The 16,529-nt window shown below is 49.1% G+C and overlaps 5 protein-coding genes across 5 annotated transcripts; 3 read left to right on the top strand and 2 right to left on the bottom strand.

The window, feature by feature from the left end:
- Positions 1–5,087: 5,087 nt before the first annotated feature.
- On the top strand, positions 5,088–6,506 carry BO88DRAFT_438731 (uncharacterized protein; the record flags this gene model as incomplete). Its single annotated transcript, XM_025709680.1, has 2 exons — positions 5,088–5,846; positions 5,917–6,506. The coding sequence occupies exons 1-2, from the start codon at positions 5,123–5,125 to the stop codon at positions 6,504–6,506; spliced, it is 1,314 nt and encodes a 437-aa protein (XP_025558333.1). The 5' UTR covers positions 5,088–5,122.
- Positions 6,507–6,790: 284 nt separating this feature from the next.
- On the bottom strand, positions 6,791–8,699 carry BO88DRAFT_474332 (UbiD family decarboxylase). The gene is made up of 3 exons (XM_025711814.1): positions 7,662–8,699; positions 7,484–7,598; positions 6,791–7,413 (listed from the first exon to the last, which is right to left on the bottom strand). Exons 1-3 carry the CDS (start codon positions 8,558–8,560, stop codon positions 6,874–6,876), a joined length of 1,554 nt encoding a protein of 517 aa, XP_025558332.1. The 5' UTR covers positions 8,561–8,699; the 3' UTR covers positions 6,791–6,873.
- A 937-nt stretch (positions 8,700–9,636) lies between these two features.
- BO88DRAFT_474328 (GTP cyclohydrolase II) lies at positions 9,637–10,685 on the bottom strand (the record flags this gene model as incomplete). The annotated part of the gene is made up of 3 exons (XM_025711813.1): positions 9,637–9,703; positions 9,756–10,535; positions 10,611–10,685. 3 exons carry the CDS (start codon positions 10,683–10,685, stop codon positions 9,677–9,679), a joined length of 882 nt encoding a protein of 293 aa, XP_025558331.1. The 3' UTR covers positions 9,637–9,676.
- Positions 10,686–12,095: 1,410 nt separating this feature from the next.
- BO88DRAFT_429591 (ankyrin repeat domain-containing protein) lies at positions 12,096–12,838 on the top strand (the record flags this gene model as incomplete). The annotated part of the gene is given in 3 exon segments (XM_025709166.1): positions 12,096–12,254; positions 12,337–12,781; positions 12,801–12,838. The coding sequence occupies 3 exon segments, from the start codon at positions 12,096–12,098 to the stop codon at positions 12,836–12,838; spliced, it is 642 nt and encodes a 213-aa protein (XP_025558330.1).
- Positions 12,839–15,421: 2,583 nt separating this feature from the next.
- On the top strand, positions 15,422–16,528 carry BO88DRAFT_458064 (putative GPI anchored cell wall protein (Dan4); the record flags this gene model as incomplete). Its single annotated transcript, XM_025711022.1, has 1 exon — positions 15,422–16,528. One exon carries the CDS (start codon positions 15,422–15,424, stop codon positions 16,526–16,528), a length of 1,107 nt encoding a protein of 368 aa, XP_025558329.1.
- Between the last annotated feature and the right edge of the window lies 1 nt (position 16,529).

Genomic DNA, 16,529 nt, shown 5'->3' with positions numbered 1-16,529 from the left:
GTTGGTTCCGCTCAAACTAGATGCTACGGACCAATGAGGAAAGCATCCAAGCGATTCTTTCCTTTTTTTCATGGGCAGATCCAACACTCCCCAAACGGCAGGTCAGCGGAAGTCCCAGGGGAGATTGTATTGTGGCCATCCCGATCGTCAGATCGCCTGTGGGCGAAAAAGGGTCTCACACTGGGCCAAGGCGCCGATGAAAGGCTGCCGTGGCCACTTTGCAGGGACTGGCCCCGTCCGATTCCCTGGCCGGAACAAATGAGAATGCAGGCCAAGAGAGGCGCACAAAGAAAGCTGCTCGTCTGCTCGTCTTTTCGACCGTGTGGGTGGGGCCCCCAGCCTGCCAAGAGTTCCCGGTGGGGCCAGTCCCTGAAAAGTCCCTGGATGGTCCCTGGCAAGTCCCTTGGGACCCTGATGGCCCGTACCAGCTCGGTTGCTCGTTACAAGGGTTGACATTCCATCGCTCACAACGGGCCATTTACATCTTTAACACAGGCAAGAGATAGTCAGAAATGATGCTGACATTCTAGTCAGATCCCTGAGTAGCCAGCCATCTGATTACCCAATATTACTCAACCTCAAGGGCTGGGTATAAATTCTCTCCTGCCGCCACACGCTAGTAGCAAAAGCAAGGCACCTTCCAGCGGAAAAGGAGTCTCGTCCTTTTCTGGGGTCCAAACCCAGGCTTCCCGCTCCCTGCCGTGCCTGGAAGATCGGTCCCATCAAGGTTTCCCAGAAAGATTATATTTACAAACTAACTGTTTCAGTTCTACTGCACTGAACGTGGCTCCTGCTTTGTCTCGCCACTGCAGAGGGACCTGGTGTGGCTTTCTTACCTCAGAGCTATACTACTTGAATACGGTTGGTAGAGAGCCAAGATGAACACTCCTTAGGGCGGTCATAGCAAGATGGTATTATGGTAGGCCATGACTCTGTGCCAGGAACTAGTATTGCCTCTGGGCGACTGGGCATTTCTCAGATGCTGTGGTTGGGTTGAACTTCAGCGACCATACGGCAGTGCCGCCTTCTCACCTTCTTCTACTGAGACACTCATGCCAGCGCCAACACCAATTGCATCTACGTACTTTATATGCAAGCGCTTTGCACCCTCCAAAGATCTTGTCGGATTCTATAATTAGTTGAGGTGGTGGCATAGCTTCGATAGATTGGTCGCATGGACTTTGTGCGACCGACACGGGCTCCCTTACTTGGAACTGAAGGAAAACCTTCACGGATTCACTTGGATGCTATGTCTCTGGCAATTGCCATCCCCTCCTATTATCGCAACAAAATTTGAGAACTAAATGTTGCTTCGGGATATCTCGAGCTTCAATCCTCGCACACAGGACGCTGCCACAGGTATATAGACACAGTCTGGCTTCAGTGCCTGCATTATCACAAAGGCAATCAAAGAACATAGCGCGCCTACTATCTATTCGACAGCCCATGTCTCACCAAAAATAGGAAGCTGACGTCAACGCACGGATTCGGGGGCCCCGCCGGAGCCGATTAGCGCCGCCCATTGTGTGCCACTGACCTTCCTAAACCAGGTGTGTCTTTACTCCAACGGTAAACCAAATCAGAGGCATGTTTCAGCATCATGGATCTGGCATATTACCGCTTTGGAACCTAAAACCGTTAGCCATGTGATATGGCGCGAGTCCACTCCCACAAGTCCTACTGTAGCCAACGAGCCATACTGTCTGTAAATATATGGGTGCCTGCAAACAACTGAGACTTGACTGGTCCAGTCCGACCGAGCCGAGACTCTTGGCATTCGCACAGAGTGTGTTTGGGTGTCTAAGGCATTAGTACACTTCAACCCGCGGTCTCACCTCGTTTCACTGCGAGTTGCCAAAAGGGAAACACCTTTTCAAATCCAGAGGGTCTTAATATCTTCTACTTTGTCGTTACATATTGCTAAATACCGATCAGCCCGTCGGTATAGTATCGTGTGCCAATCGGTCGCCAAGAAATCCATCGGACTCCACGTCTAACCCTCTGCAACCGAGACGAAGAGTCTAGATTGCACCACCGCTCCACCCACCAGAAATGACGGGACTCGCCAAATTTAGGCAGCAACTTGCAGCTTCTATTCTTCCGAGCATGTGCTCGTCTTGTTCACTTGGCCAGGTCTGAATTGATATATTATGGGCTATTGTATAGGCGAATGTACCCTGACCCCAGTTTATGTAACCTTCACTCAACTGTTGGTCACGCCCGACTGAGCTATGATTCATTAGCATACCATCCTTGTTTCTTGAAATTATCGACACAAGATAGTAGAATATATCATTAGCATCTCCTTCGACCGAAGTTATACATTATAGTTGATATTATGAATGCCGAAAAGTAAATAGTAATCCTAGTCATTCGTTCTGGAACCGTGGCAGCATCTAATAATATTTCACATCGTGAGCTCTACTTCCCCTGGTCATACATCTGTAGTGTACCAGTTCAGAAGAGTATTTACTAGTACTCGTAGTGGTTACTACATCTCACCTTAGCCTTGTCATTGCAACCTTCTACTCTGGGACTTGTAGTACTGCTCTGTTGTGAAGACTATTACTATTCATCCATTTAAATACCCGATATATATATATATACTATGCTATAAATGGTTCCGAGAGAAGTCCCAGCCTACAAGTAGCATTCAATTGATGAGTTACTAGTACAACCATTCACGAAGAAATTTGGGAATCTTTCCTGGGTGGTAACTCCTATTACTCTTGGTACTCAGAATTTATAAATTCCTAAACAACAATCCTGGCGAAATCAGTGCTAAGCTGCATCATCGCTCGTTGCACTTACTGAACATCTCTCGCAACCCACTCATTCTTCAGCTACGAGTCACCCAAGCTAAGATCCTCAATATCACTCATTACATAAGGTCTGACACTGTCATGTCTCCATTTCCTGCCTGTTCAATAGTAAAAGACACCGCGGGTGTGGCCGCTTTACCGTCCCACAACCAGAAAGTACTTAGGGTTCCGCCTCGGCTGTTTTTCCTGCTTGCATTTAGCAAAGGTAAGTGAATCATCTCCATTGATCAACTTTCCTTCTCTTTTCTCGTGCGGGTTGATAAGCGTCTACAACAATGATAAATAACTAACAGTTTTCTATAATAGCGAAATCCCAATCGCCCTTGAGAATACCGAACACGGTCGGTCTGCTCCAAGTCCCGGACTTCGCAGACATTATGCTCGTCTATGTACTTCCTAGAAGTATATGAGTTCTCCATGATCAGCGCGATGAACAGCATCACTGATCGCTCTACACAAACTGTGGATGGATACAAGAATGAGGTGGTCACGAAATGGCAGGAAATGCGGAATCGACAGTCTGAAACCATTTTAACACTCGTGGGTCTGTTGTGAATTTTACTTGCTTTACGGATGGAGCCTAACGGACATTGCCCTTAGCGAGGTGGGGGGGAGAGTCAATATTGACAATGTTGTAGCATCCTACACTGATGCTGAAGTCTCACCAAAACATATCGAACCGAGTCCATGACGAGAGGCCATTCACGGCATTCAGCACCTCCACACTCCCTGCACGATCACCCTCGAAGACACGCTCAACAAGCAGATCTATATACCATGGTGAATGTTGAGGATATCGGAGTGGCTTCAGAGAATTGCCTCCATGCCAACGACGTTTGGAAGCTCGACAACCTACTCAAAGACTGTATCGCTGCTGTTATTGTCTTTGCCTATGAGGTCTCTGATATCATCACCCCAAATTACAGGCTGATGCTACCACTTCATCCCCCGAGCCTTGAGAAACTATGGTAATCAACATGATAGTGGGGAGCACGGCATCTTCCACATGATGGAGAGCTGGCTGGTGAGGATGAGGGAGCGAGGGAGCACGGCCGGGAGCTGGTCAGATAGCATACTTAGAACGAGGTGATGAACTTCGCGATCATGTCTGTTCCCGAGTTCCCGAGACTCTAATTCGACGGTCGGAAATACTTTCTGTATACCCACAGCACTCAAAGCTGCTTTTGTGGACATTGAAAACGGCTCGGAGCTAGGACTGGCATCGAGAAACATGAGCAAAGTCCAGTACATTCCTATACAAGGTAAAGTCTCGAGCAGGTCCTGAGGGCAACTATCACAACCGCCAATATTGACATTAAGGGGACCACGCCGTTGTCGTTAGCCCCCAGAGGAACGCAGCGTTACCGTGATGATAATGTTGGGGACCTCAATCTTCCTGCTATTGACGGCTTGTATTTATCGGTAATCGATGTCGCAGTCCATGAAACCTACGGACAAGATCTTTCCGCGCATTTGATATTTGCTGATGGGGCTATTCATCAGTTTGATGAGACCGAGATCCCCGGACCAGGTTCAACTGATAAAGGTTACTATGAAGGTCCAAATGTGCAGATATTGAAGAATGCGATATTAGGGAGAGAACCGTCCAGCATTAGGGGGGTAGCAGCCTTGTTACCCCGACCAGTTCGGTTCCTGGTCATCCACTTGAGTGCCATATGATTGGAAACCCGTGCCTTGTGCTAATCACTTAGTCCGCATTAGATGGAGTTGGTCCCGATCTAGCGGCTTGGTGGCTTGGGCCGGATGAACGGCTTGCATGAGCTGGGATGCCCTGTCGGGAAAATCCGTCGCAAAGCAGCGCTTACAGCCTGAACGAACCATTGAGAGTAACCCACGTCAAGTTCCCCCTCTTATATCGGACTAACATCGTATTAAGAGGTCTCCACCCGACCCTACAGAGTCCTTATGACCTGTTCTATCTGCTTACGGGGATATCGTAGCAACGTACCTGGGGGACTCTATGCACACTAGGACACCGAGAGACAATGCTGATTCACAAACATGCATCTCAGGGTCCAGATATTATATTAATGTTACATCGCTTCAAGGAGTCTCACGTTAAGGGGCCGTTCATCCCTACAAGGCCCTACTAGCGTAGTCCGGGGGAGGCTTTTAGAGAGATTATAGGCAAATTAAACCGTTATTAGGTACTTTAAATCATCCAAGCGAGTACATTTGGTCTCTCAAATATCATTGCTACTTGCTTTAAGCAGCCCAATATCTTCTACAACCGTTTCAAATGCCCCCTAACCCACGACACTATATCCAACACGCCCCAAATGCTTCTCCCAAGGCGACTCTTACGACCATGTTCCCTCATCTTTCTAAACACACACGCATGCCATCTACTACTTATATTCATCTTCCTCTACGGCCTAGCAATCAACCTAGCCCGTCTAACATGCTGGCGTGACCCGACATCCGCCTTCTTCGCCGAAGACCAAGCATACAAGCCTGCCTACTCCACCCTCCGCACAGAACAAGCCAACGAACTCATCCAACAAGCCAACAGCAACACCCTCCCCCAGCACCTCCGGACCAAAGCCTCCGCCCATCCTACAATGTGCGTCGGAATTGCCTCAGTAGCCCGAAAGGGTGCACGCTACCTCCAGGGCGCAGTCGGCTCCATCCTCGAGGGCCTTACCGCGACAGAGAGAGAAGACATGTACCTTATCATCTTCATCGCGCATTCTGATCCAGCGGAGCATCCAGCATATACGGAGCCGTGGCTCTGTGCTCTTGCTGATAAGGTGCTTGTCTATGATCCAGCTGTAGTGGATATAGAACATATTCGCAGTTTGGAGACGCCAGAAGCGAAGAAGTTTGCTCGTGAGAAGGGGTTGTTTGATTATACATATCTTCTTAAAGAGTGCGGTAAGCAAAATACGTCGTATACAACTATGCTGGAGGATGATGTCGTTGCTTTGGATGGGTGGTATCATCGGACTAAGCAGGCTTTGGAAGTCGCGGAGCGGAAGGCGGAGGAGGAAGGGGTGGAGCAGTGTAAGATATGCTTTCACCTTTGGATGCCAGATATTCCATGCGAGATAAGCTAATAGAGATATCGTCACAGGGCTATATCTCCGACTCTTCTACACCGAGATATTCCTCGGATGGAACTCAGAAGAATGGCCCATCTACCTCTTCTTTTCTCTCCTCGCCGTGTCTGTCATCGTGGCCACAACCACAGCAACCCGATACTGTTGCCCATCTACAGCCAGATACCTCTCGAACGAGATCATAACCCTCCTCTCACTCGTGGTCACCCCCCTCCTGATAACCCTCTTCTTCGCCGCCGGACGGCACACAATGCTCCCAATCCCCGAGGGCGTGCACGCGATGCCCAAATTCGGCTGCTGCTCTCAGGGATTCGTCTTTCCACAGGCCCGCATCGGAGACCTGGTATCCTGGTACGAGAGGAATAAAGTTGGGTATGTGGATATGCTCACGGAGAGTTACGCCGACCAGAACGGGGAGGTTCGCTGGGCGTTGACGCCTAGTGTATTGCAGCATGTTGGGAGTAGGAGCTCGAAGACGAATGCGCTGGGGAAGCATAGGGAGCGGCTGACGATGGCGGAAAGGATTTGGAATTTTGGGTTCGAGGAGAATGATCCGGGGGAGTTGAGGCTGGAGCATAGGCTGCGGGATGAGGGTGGGGGGTAGGATTGTAGGTGTGTGGTGGATATACTTAGTCTTATAGCTATTTTGTATTATATAGGTTGTGGGGGTATATGGTTGTACTTTGGTATTACTGATTCTGTATATCACAAGCTGGTAGTATCCTTATTGAAGAATTGGCATATGTGCATGGTCATAGCCTACAATCATATTTGAACCAAATCATTCTGAATTAAAAATTGACTATATAACAACTGCAGTCAAGAAAATAAGGTCTAAGACTTTGAATAGAGTATACAGTGAAGCGATAAATATAGAGTACATGAATTGAGGTTTCAGACAAAGATACTTCGACTGGTCTTGGACCTTCCCAACACACCTGTTTGCAATGCACAAACCCAATGTCATCTTTCTAATGATCAGCATTGAAGCCCATCGAGGCCCACTCAGCATTGACCTTAGCCTGAAGGTCCTCGGGGTATGAGTTCTTGAAGTCAGCAGCCTGCCAGTTAGGTCCAGTTGTGTACTCAGTAGGCATCAAAGCGTCAGAGACAGCCTTGCCACCCTGGACAGGAGAACCGTTTCCATGGCCCATGTACGGAATCAGAGGAAATCCACGGACATCATCATAGAAGTACTCATCAAGGCTGGGCCGGCAACGAGTGCAGAAAGCCCAGATCACATCCTTCCAGTTGTACACATCGATATCCTCACCGACAAGGAGTAGGCGATGGATGGTGTAGCCAGCCTTGTGGTTGAAAATCAAGTCACCGAACTTTCGACAGAGTTCCTCGGAGGTGGTCTTCATTTGTCGGAGCTTGGCGCCGTCGATTTGAAGAACAACCCACGTCACTTGAGATTCGAAGGGGGACATGGCTTCCTTGACTGGAAGACCGGCATCTTTGCAGAGTTGGTGGATTTCAGCGGCGGCGAGGGGTCCGATCATAGTATGCTAGATGGGGAGACAGTCTGAGTTAGTATATGGAGCTATCGAGAGGTTTCTCAAGATCAGTTTGACTCACAGTCTCGTCGGTGAGGCGGCCGCAATTGGAGACGGGGAGAATAGCACCATTGCGGTAGGTGATCTTGTTCACCTTGTAAAGAGGGCAAGGGTGAGAATCACCGGGGAAGACGTAACTATCAAGGGGCATTCAGAGTTAGTATGTATTGAGGGTAGATTGGGAGCTGTGTATATCATACCCATGCATCTCGCCAAATGGACCCTCAGGACCAGTCTCCGTAATAGACATAGTGCCCTCAAGAACGATCTCAGCATTAGCTGGAACGTACAGGTCATTCGTCTCACACTTGACCACGTCAATCGCGTGGCCAGTCATAGCGCCAATATACCCAGCCTCAGTACAGCCGTCAGGCAGTGGCATGCTAGAGGCCATGATAGCAGCAGGGGGAACACCGAAGCACAGAGCCCAGGGCACGTCCTTGCCAATGGCCTTCCACTTCTGCTGCATCTGCCAGACATGCTGGGGTGGGATCACCAAGCCAGCCAGATGGTCCTTGTCGTAAACCATAGCACGGGCGATTGACCAATTGGTCCAGTCCTTCTCTGGCGAGGAGATAACATGCATACCATAAGTCTGGATGTACTTTCCGCCATCAGCCTGGTGGAGGAGAGGAACCGGGAGCTTCGTGAGATCGAACTCTCCCTCATTCAGCACATTTTCCTTGCACACTCCAGTCTTGACAACGTTGGGGGGAATTGGTGGGGCATTCTTTGCCGAGAGCATCTTATCCAAGATCTCCTTCATGCCGGAAGACGGGGGGAGGGCCAGATGACGAGCAAGTCGGCCGTACTTGTCTTTGCCTGATCGGAGAGAGTTGGGAGCACCGAGAATACGCCACAGGCCATTGTGAGCTCCCTTGAGGTTATTGAAGAGGGGAGCCTTGTCATCAGTTTCGCAGACCTTGCGGATGATGGCACCGCATTCGAGGTCCGGATCGATCTCCCGGTCGATTTCCACGAGGTCGTTGTCTTGCTTGAGGGCTTCGACGTACGAACGGAAGTTCATATGAGGTAGCTCCTGGATAGGAGTCTCGTGGACGTGGTGAATACCATGGTGAACACCGTGTTGGGAAACCATCTTGAGAATATGGTAGGAGTGATTTGGAGTAAGAGACTAGTGATAACTTGAGATATGGGTATGTCAGTGGAATAAAGCTTGATAGAAGTAGAAGCCAAAAGCAACCTAGGAAGGGACAAGAGCGGGTGTTTTATATACACATTTTGGGGACATTGAGATGTCCATCTTGATGCGATGAAGTCACTGTCTAGACTCAGTCCGGTGACAATCGGGCTGAGCTTCTTGCTCGTTGCTTCGCCCGGAATCTCGGGAGCTCGGAGACTCGGGCCGCATCATTTGCCATCGATGTCTCTGTTAACTATCGTATTTTATATGCTTTCACTAGCAGTACTATGTTCCCTCAGTGGAGTTCTCGAGAAGAAATTAGTCTCTATTGAGTGGGATCATCGGAGGACGCACTGGAACGGTTCCTATGGTCACGAGGTCATCTTGAATCTCGACCCAAATCGCCTCTCGATGCTTTCTTACCTCTGCTTCCTGTCCACAAAATGCCGCAAGCATATTGATCGTGACTATCGAACACGGAAATGATAGTCGTCGATAGTAGAGTGGATATTTTGCAGACTGCTCGATGATTGAAGGAAAAATTTTTACTTTTGGAAATCCATATCGGAAATCGAACGTTCAAAAGATCATTTGTTCTGGATGGATGTTTGATATGCACAGTAGGAATGCCAATGGGCTTAAAGTAAATGATTATTACTTTTCCTAATTGTGTTCACCATGCCCTATTCGTAAGCCATATACTTATCATTATTCCACAGGATGTTAGATCTCTGACATCTGAACAAAGATGGTGGACTACTAGTTTTCTCCGTATGTTTAGTGTGTTTTCTATATAGCAGAACACACTAACAAAGTTACCGGTGAAAGCAAATCGTATTCTTACAAAGTATGTGAGCTTTTAGCAAGTGATCAAGTTAGTTGCTGTAGGTAACCAAACATCAATTCTTTCGAATCTCTGCATATCTATCACATGCAATCTCTTATGTATGATCTATTAAGTATTGTTACAAAGAATCTAGTCTAGTCCTAGAAACATCATCCGGTTCCCTTTCCAATATAACTATTCGACACGAGAACTCTTCAGGTTCATTGTTCAGACTCTTTATCTCTTCACAGGAGATGCCCCATCCTGTCTGCCTAATCGTTGTCAGTATAAAAATTCAGATCTGCGAGTCAACTCATGTAGTACCTTGGTTTGTAGATAGTTATGAAGCTCAATGCTGTTGGACTCCCATCCTCTCGATGAATCTGCCGGCAATGGAATTATCGGTACCCTCTCTTTCACCGTAAGTTCCCCATGGGGACCTTCGATCTCCCCAAGCTTATCCGGATTATTCGTCAACAAGCGGATGCCAGAACTGCCTGAATCATTCCCCAGACCAAGATCCATCAGAATGGCGGTCGCTATCCCATACGACCGAGCATCTGCTGGACGCCCAAGGGCAAGATTTGCGTCGACCGTATCAAGGCCCATATCCTGAAGATTGTATGCCCTGAGCTTATCTGCGAGCCCAATGTTACGACCCTCCTGCCGGAGATACACAATCACCCCACTCTTTGATGTGGCCATCATACGTGCTGCTGCCTCTAGTTGATTTCCACAGTCACATCTGGCCGACCAGGTAGTCTCGCCGGTATAGCATTCCGAATGAACGCGAACTAATGTTGGATTCATCTTCGAAGAAGGTGTGTCTTCATGGCTCAACCGCGAATCACCTGTGGTGGTCTGCCCGGGCCATAATCGTCCTTTATATGCTCCTCGAATCATTCGGTCCAGTTGTGTCTCGTCTTTGTTCGCTCGATTCAAGCTTCGGCTCTGAATGTGGTCTCCGAATACATATGCCAGGTGTGACTTGTCGTCAACATTATTCTTGTAAACGTGCAGCCGCAGCTCTGCGCCAAAACTGGTTGGTATGCGTGCTTGCACGATACATTTGACTTTTGGAAGAGAGGTGGAGTTCGTGGTACACTGGCGTTTGGTTGAATATGGTTCCTCTTTGGGATATTCGAAGGGTGATCGACATTTCGAGTTCGGTGGAATTACACTGAAGGTCAAATGATGATGAGAGGCGACCTCATCCTGAAATAGATCGGTGGTGCATTTTGTAGTCGTGGACATGGTGGTTTCTGGGAGATATCCCTTTATGAAGTATGAGCAGGAAAGATACGATGAAGGAAGGTGTGACATTGTGAGAACATGTAAATACCTTTTTATCTAACCCTTTGCCTCCAGAAGAAATATTAAGTCACTTTTTCATACATTACACCGTTCATATATCAATCCCTGTTTATCCTTTTCCATTCACTTTTGATCAATGCTCCCGGAACTTTTGCCGCCCGAGGGTCTCCGAGTCCCGAGTGTTCACCTCCGAGCCCGGCAAAGCGGCATGTAGCAAAATAGGAAATAAGCTTTCTTGCACCTGGTTTGAAGCTGTTCCCGAATGGTTCGGGGCCTCGGGGAATACGTACTTGCACATCGTGTAAACGTCAATGGAATAAGTCAACTCCAGGAAGACGATCACGCGCAGCCACCCAGGCCCTTCTAGTTACGGTTGCCATATATGGGGAGTGAACTGTTGATTACTGGATTCTATGGTACATGCGAAGTGTGTTTCATCCAAAGAGAGTGGCTTTCAGACTACTAACAGGGAACTAATCGATTGCCTAAGATCTATTTTCATGAACCAGGATAGTCTTCAGAGTCATAAAACTATTGATCCATTTGAAGAATTACATCTATGTTATGTTTTGAACATCTAGACAGACCTACTGCGCTCCTCAGCCAGAACCAGATCCAAATACCCGATCCGAGGCAATAATGGCAATAGCCACAACCTGATAAAATCAGCAACGAGGGTCAATATATCACCATCAACTCACCAAAGCCATATACACCCCGAGGTAACTACAATATCCAAAGCAGGCCGATGCCCCCTCCGTGAACCAACCGTAAGGGCCTATTTATCATTATGCTGAATACTCCCACATGCCTCCGCAACCGTTCTATCACCATCCCCAAACGCAGGCGCAAACCTGGGAGAACCCGTAGCCCAGTATAAGACTAGATTCTCCACTCCCGGAGAGGGTTATAACCCACGTACTTCTCAGTGATATCTTCCTATGAAGCTCAAAGAGAGGCAACCCCGAGGCGTCTCGGGACTCACGGCAACTATCATTGTTGTATACTGCTCGTCTTGGTCTTTGACTTTGTAGGCTGTTGCGGCTTGGGAGGCGTCGCCGTGGGGAGGGAAAAAAATGAGGGTGGTTTTGGTGTTGGTGACACAGCCTTGTCGCAGGGCGATAGGGCGAGACGGGGCTTTTCAGGGCTTGCGGAGAGGGGGGGATAATTGGTGATGGATGCGGGCTTGAAAGTAGGCGGTGGACATGTTTGGGTTGAGTTTGGGGATTGTTGCACAGTGGGATGTTTGGTGTTCTGCTATCTCACGGTGCGGAGGCTGACCTTGAGGACGAATACGGTGAGAGACCGAGAATGTGGGCTGCTGGGAAAGGATTTGAGCCCATCGTGAAGATGCTTCTCGCCAAAGGCGCAAGTATAGAATGTCTTGACCAGTCCGATGAATCTCCACTTCTTTGGGCGCTGAGGGCTTGTACCTCCGGGCTCCGTGAAAGGGTAACACGAAGCCATGGCGCAGTGATTACGAACGGGACTGGAGATACAAACGCCGTGGTAAGGTTATTACTACGGAAGTCACCATAGCCGAGTGCCGTTGTTTTGGGCTATAAACAGCGGCTCAGCAGCATCGGTACAGGCTCTCTTGAAAGCAGGATGCGATCCAAACGCGAAAGACAGGTACCGATGCACACCTCTGATGAGCGCCACGGTACATGGAAAGGTCAGGGTGATAGCAGCGTTACTCGAATCGCTGAGGATCGATCAAGATGCACTGGACGACTGTGGAAGAAGTGCGTTCTCGGAAGATCAGAGAGCGAAGTATTTTCATGACATTCTGGGGATACTGTCGCAGTGCTCCGACAAGATCTCTAGTCTTCCCGAATCTATCCTCCGTATGGATGGCTACCAAGGAGGAATGGCTTGCGATGTCTGGCAGATCTATATAGACGGTGATGGGGCATATTATCGTTGTTCGACATGCAACAATTATCAGTTTGCCATTTGCGATGACTGCAAGGCGCGAGGAATCATGTGTCTGAACGGGTCGCATGAAATGCGTCAATTTGAACAGGACCGGTTTGGTGCGGAGCGACGGAATAGGTCTGACAACATGTATTGTCCTTGCCGTGGATTTTTAAGGTATCGGTACGATAAATTCACGTGCGGGCTGTATGTTAGTAGGATTATACTGATAGAATAGGCTGGAATAGGAACAGAAGGTTCGGCTTGGTAGCGTCTGGACAGTGGATATGCAATTGCGATGCACCCATATGATAACGGACTTGTCAGAAAAAGGAACTAAGTGGATTCCACATCAAGCCTTGGGGCGATTCTGAAACGCCCATGGCCGCTGTCATTGTCTGATGCGGTGTGTGAGTGGATTCATGCGGGGAGATGATACCTTCGGGTACTTGTTTGCACTGGGGGTATAAGCTTTTCGGATTGCAGGGTAGTTCTTGAAAAATCAGACGCTGAGGTATAGAAGATGTAGAAAGTACAAGATAATATGTCCCGTCAATATTGGAATATAGGTGGTGCAGTAAGAGCGGCGACATACTATCCAGCAAATCTAGACTAGACTATCACATGTGACACGGTTCATGTAGAGTACGATTTGCTAATCATCCTGTAAAAGTGAGACAGTCTAACCCGACCGGAAGATATATTTGGCTGTCCGCTGTGCTGCTGCTGCTGCCGGCTGCAAGGCGTGGATAAATATAGTAGCCAATAGATACCAGCTACCGTAAATGTAATTAACACAGTGCTGATGCCACGTCGTATAGATACGGGAGTATTATAAGCCGTGGCTGACTGCGTTGGAGCGACTCCTACTCGTATTCACAATCAGTGCCTACGATTTTATTATAAGATATTGTCTTAGGCCACCCGCGGAACAACGAGGCAAAGCCACCACCCATTCATCTACCTAAACGCTGCCTGAAGGAAAGAAGCAAGATGAGCTACCAGGATCAAAAGCACTAATCCAGGGACAGACTAGTGCAAGCCTCATTCCCAAGCTGTGAACCAATAAAATGTGGTGATAGTGGCACCACTTCAGCTACAGAGCCAAGAATAGCCTAGCAGATCCCCGATCCGGTGGACACTAGGCTCTGTGTGGTTTAGCGTGGGACCTAATCGGAGCTAAGCCCCCCTCGCCGACACTTGACCGGATGCGGAGAGGTTTCTTGCTAGTTTTTTTGCTCGGGAGTCCGGAATGATGGTTTTGACAGGGTAGACGGGAGGGGATTTACATACCGATGGTGGAAGTGTCTGCGATCGGTAATTGGGATAGACTGAGTATGTATCATGGTTCTGGCTGTTGAAGAAGGGGGGAATTATTTTTTCTTATTGTTTCGTGAGAAGTAGGGGATCCAGGAACCGTAGGATTGAACTATCTTCCCCTGACGAAAGGGAGAGTCCACTCAAACAATGGTTGCCAATAGTCACAGTGACGGAGGGAAGAACAGACCATGTCGTACAACTACTAACCAAGTAAATACATAGTAATTAACTCTGATCAAGCTATAGATAGATCGTCGGTAAGTTCCATGTGCTCCCATTATAAACTCACAGTAGTTGCGCCTATCACAATTTCTTCTCACCAGAAAAGAGTAAAGTTGGAAAGAAAAGAAGAAAGTCACTGATTTCATGGTGTCGTCATTGATTCAGATTGCCTTCCTTTTTCGGGGGTTTTCAGTCGGGACGTTCCCGCCGTTTTTCCTTTTTACTTTATAGAATTTTCTTGGGGTGTAAAAAAATGTGAAACATTTGAGACAGGTTGACCGGCGGATTGACATTTCCGGTCGCGGGTAGGGACGATACCCCTCACTCCCTTCACTTTTTTAATACTCAGTTATCTATCTATTTATTATCTATCAAGTATGTGTCGACTGCAGACCCTAAAAGCCTAGACAATTGGGGTACCGCATTCATCCAGCGCTATTCTAGAAGGGAATTGGCGCAATGGCTGGACTCTGATGCTGACGTTGACAATACCTTAGTTGGGACCTCCGTCGCTTGCTGCCCTCCCCATCTGGGATGAGCCAAAGAAGTGGTCCCCAAGGTTCAGGGCCATTCATCCAAGACAGTTCAAACTCCGGTTATCCGTACCTGCAAATAGTGAGTATCGTTGTATACTAGAAAGTAGTCAAGTCGTACTAGTACCGAGTGGTGGTAGGATGGGCAGTGCAGTGCCACAATGTGTGCTAGGAATACTCCGTACTTGAGAAAGACTAAACTAGTAGCATCGTTAACTAACGTGTCTCCGATACTATTCCTGTCCATCTCGACCGACTGGATTTTCTCGAAGCTCCACTTCGGACCTGCCAAGCCGAACCAGGCCTGCCTTGTTTTTTCTGCCCAGTCATTTGTCCCCGTTGACTAGTATTTATCAGTCCATCCACTGCCAGGCAACCAACTCTTGTCTTCTTACTCCCTCATCCTTCCGGTGTGGCTTGTCTTCAACCCCAATTCACTGTGTCATCTGAAGACTCTGGGTGAGACACCTCACAGCCTTCCTCTCGCTAGCGCCCAGCTTTATTATCTGCCAACCCGCCATCGCTCATCTTCCTATTCCTCTTTCGCTGCCATCATCTCGACTCAGTCCTCCGTTACCCAATTCGGCGTCGGATCGAACTATAGTCAACTCCGTTTCATCCATCGTCGGATTACCCTCTTCCCCTGAATCTTATCATCCAACTCAATTACATCGATCCTGCGCCATGGCGTTCCTCACTCGCTTGCTTCACTTCCTGCTGCTGTCGTTGATCGCCTGCGCTGCTATCGCGGCCCCGACTGCCGATCAGTCTGATGCCGCCAACTCGGTGGTCGACTCGACTTCCCACGGCTATCTCAGTAGCTTCGAGGACAAGGCCCTGCATCTGTATGAAAAGTTCCGTCACGGAGTTTTTCATTCCGCAGATGACAACGCCCAGACTGTGGAGGAGGATGCTGCACGGTCCAGCCGGGCCAACCTCGCCAAGCGACAGGGTGTGAGCAATTCGACGAGCGCTGCAGAAACCAGCCAGGCGACGGAACCTGCCACGACTTCGGCGACTGCTGCGGCCACTACTCAAGCGGAGACCTCTGCCAGCAGCGCTGACTCGACCTCGGCCGAACCCACCTCTGCTGCCACCACCGCCGCCGCCACCACCGCGCATACAACCGCCGTGCAGACTACATCTAGCTCTAGCAGCAGTGAATCCAGCTCTAGCAGCAGTGAGTCGAGCTCTAGTAGCAGTGAGTCTAGCTCCTCGTCCACGTCTCCTGTCACCACCACCTCCTCCTCCTCTTCTTCTTCGTCGTCGACGTCGACCTCTTCGACCTCATCGACTTCGTCTACTGCGTCCTCTTCTTCATCCTCCTCGTCTTCTACTACCTCTGCCTCTACCTCTTCATCCACTTCTTCTTCTTCTTCGTCCTCCTCTCACACTCGGACAGCATCTTCTACCACCAGCGTGCCTGCCACCACCACCTCGTCGACCTCGTCCACTTCCACTTCCAGCTCGACCTCATCCACCGCAAGGTCGACCACCATGCACACCACGAGCTCCACATCGCAGGATACGACTAGCACGAGCAGCACGACCAGCCAGCCCACCACCCCGTACACCTCCACCTACAAGATCACTACCACTCTGCCCGACGGTCAGCAGAGCACCGTGACAGCCGTGACAGTCGTGCATCCCACCGAAACCGCCCGCGAGGTGGCCACCGGCACCAAGGCATCCCCGGGACTGCAGACCGACTCTGCTGCCTCTGCCAATGGATTCGCGCGCGAGTTCGCTCTCATGATGGGAGGAGCTGCCGTGGTGGCCATGGCATTGTAGC

This window comes from Aspergillus vadensis (assembly GCF_003184925.1).
Source record: "Aspergillus vadensis CBS 113365 unplaced genomic scaffold BO88scaffold_30, whole genome shotgun sequence".
In the NCBI taxonomy this organism is placed as follows: domain Eukaryota; kingdom Fungi; phylum Ascomycota; class Eurotiomycetes; order Eurotiales; family Aspergillaceae; genus Aspergillus; species Aspergillus vadensis.
This window is presented reverse-complemented; position numbering and strand designations above follow the sequence as displayed.

Excerpts from the sequence above, each read along its gene's own strand:
- BO88DRAFT_474332 (XM_025711814.1), bottom strand. The coding sequence starts at position 8,560 with ATGGTTTCCCAACACGGTGTTCACCATGGTATTCACCACGTCCACGAG. Across the intron at positions 7,599-7,661 it reads CCATTTGGCGAGATGCATGG|TTACGTCTTCCCCGGTGATT; the intron begins GTATGATATACA and ends GCCCCTTGATAG. Across the intron at positions 7,414-7,483 it reads GCCGCCTCACCGACGAGACT|CATACTATGATCGGACCCCT; the intron begins GTGAGTCAAACT and ends CTCCCCATCTAG.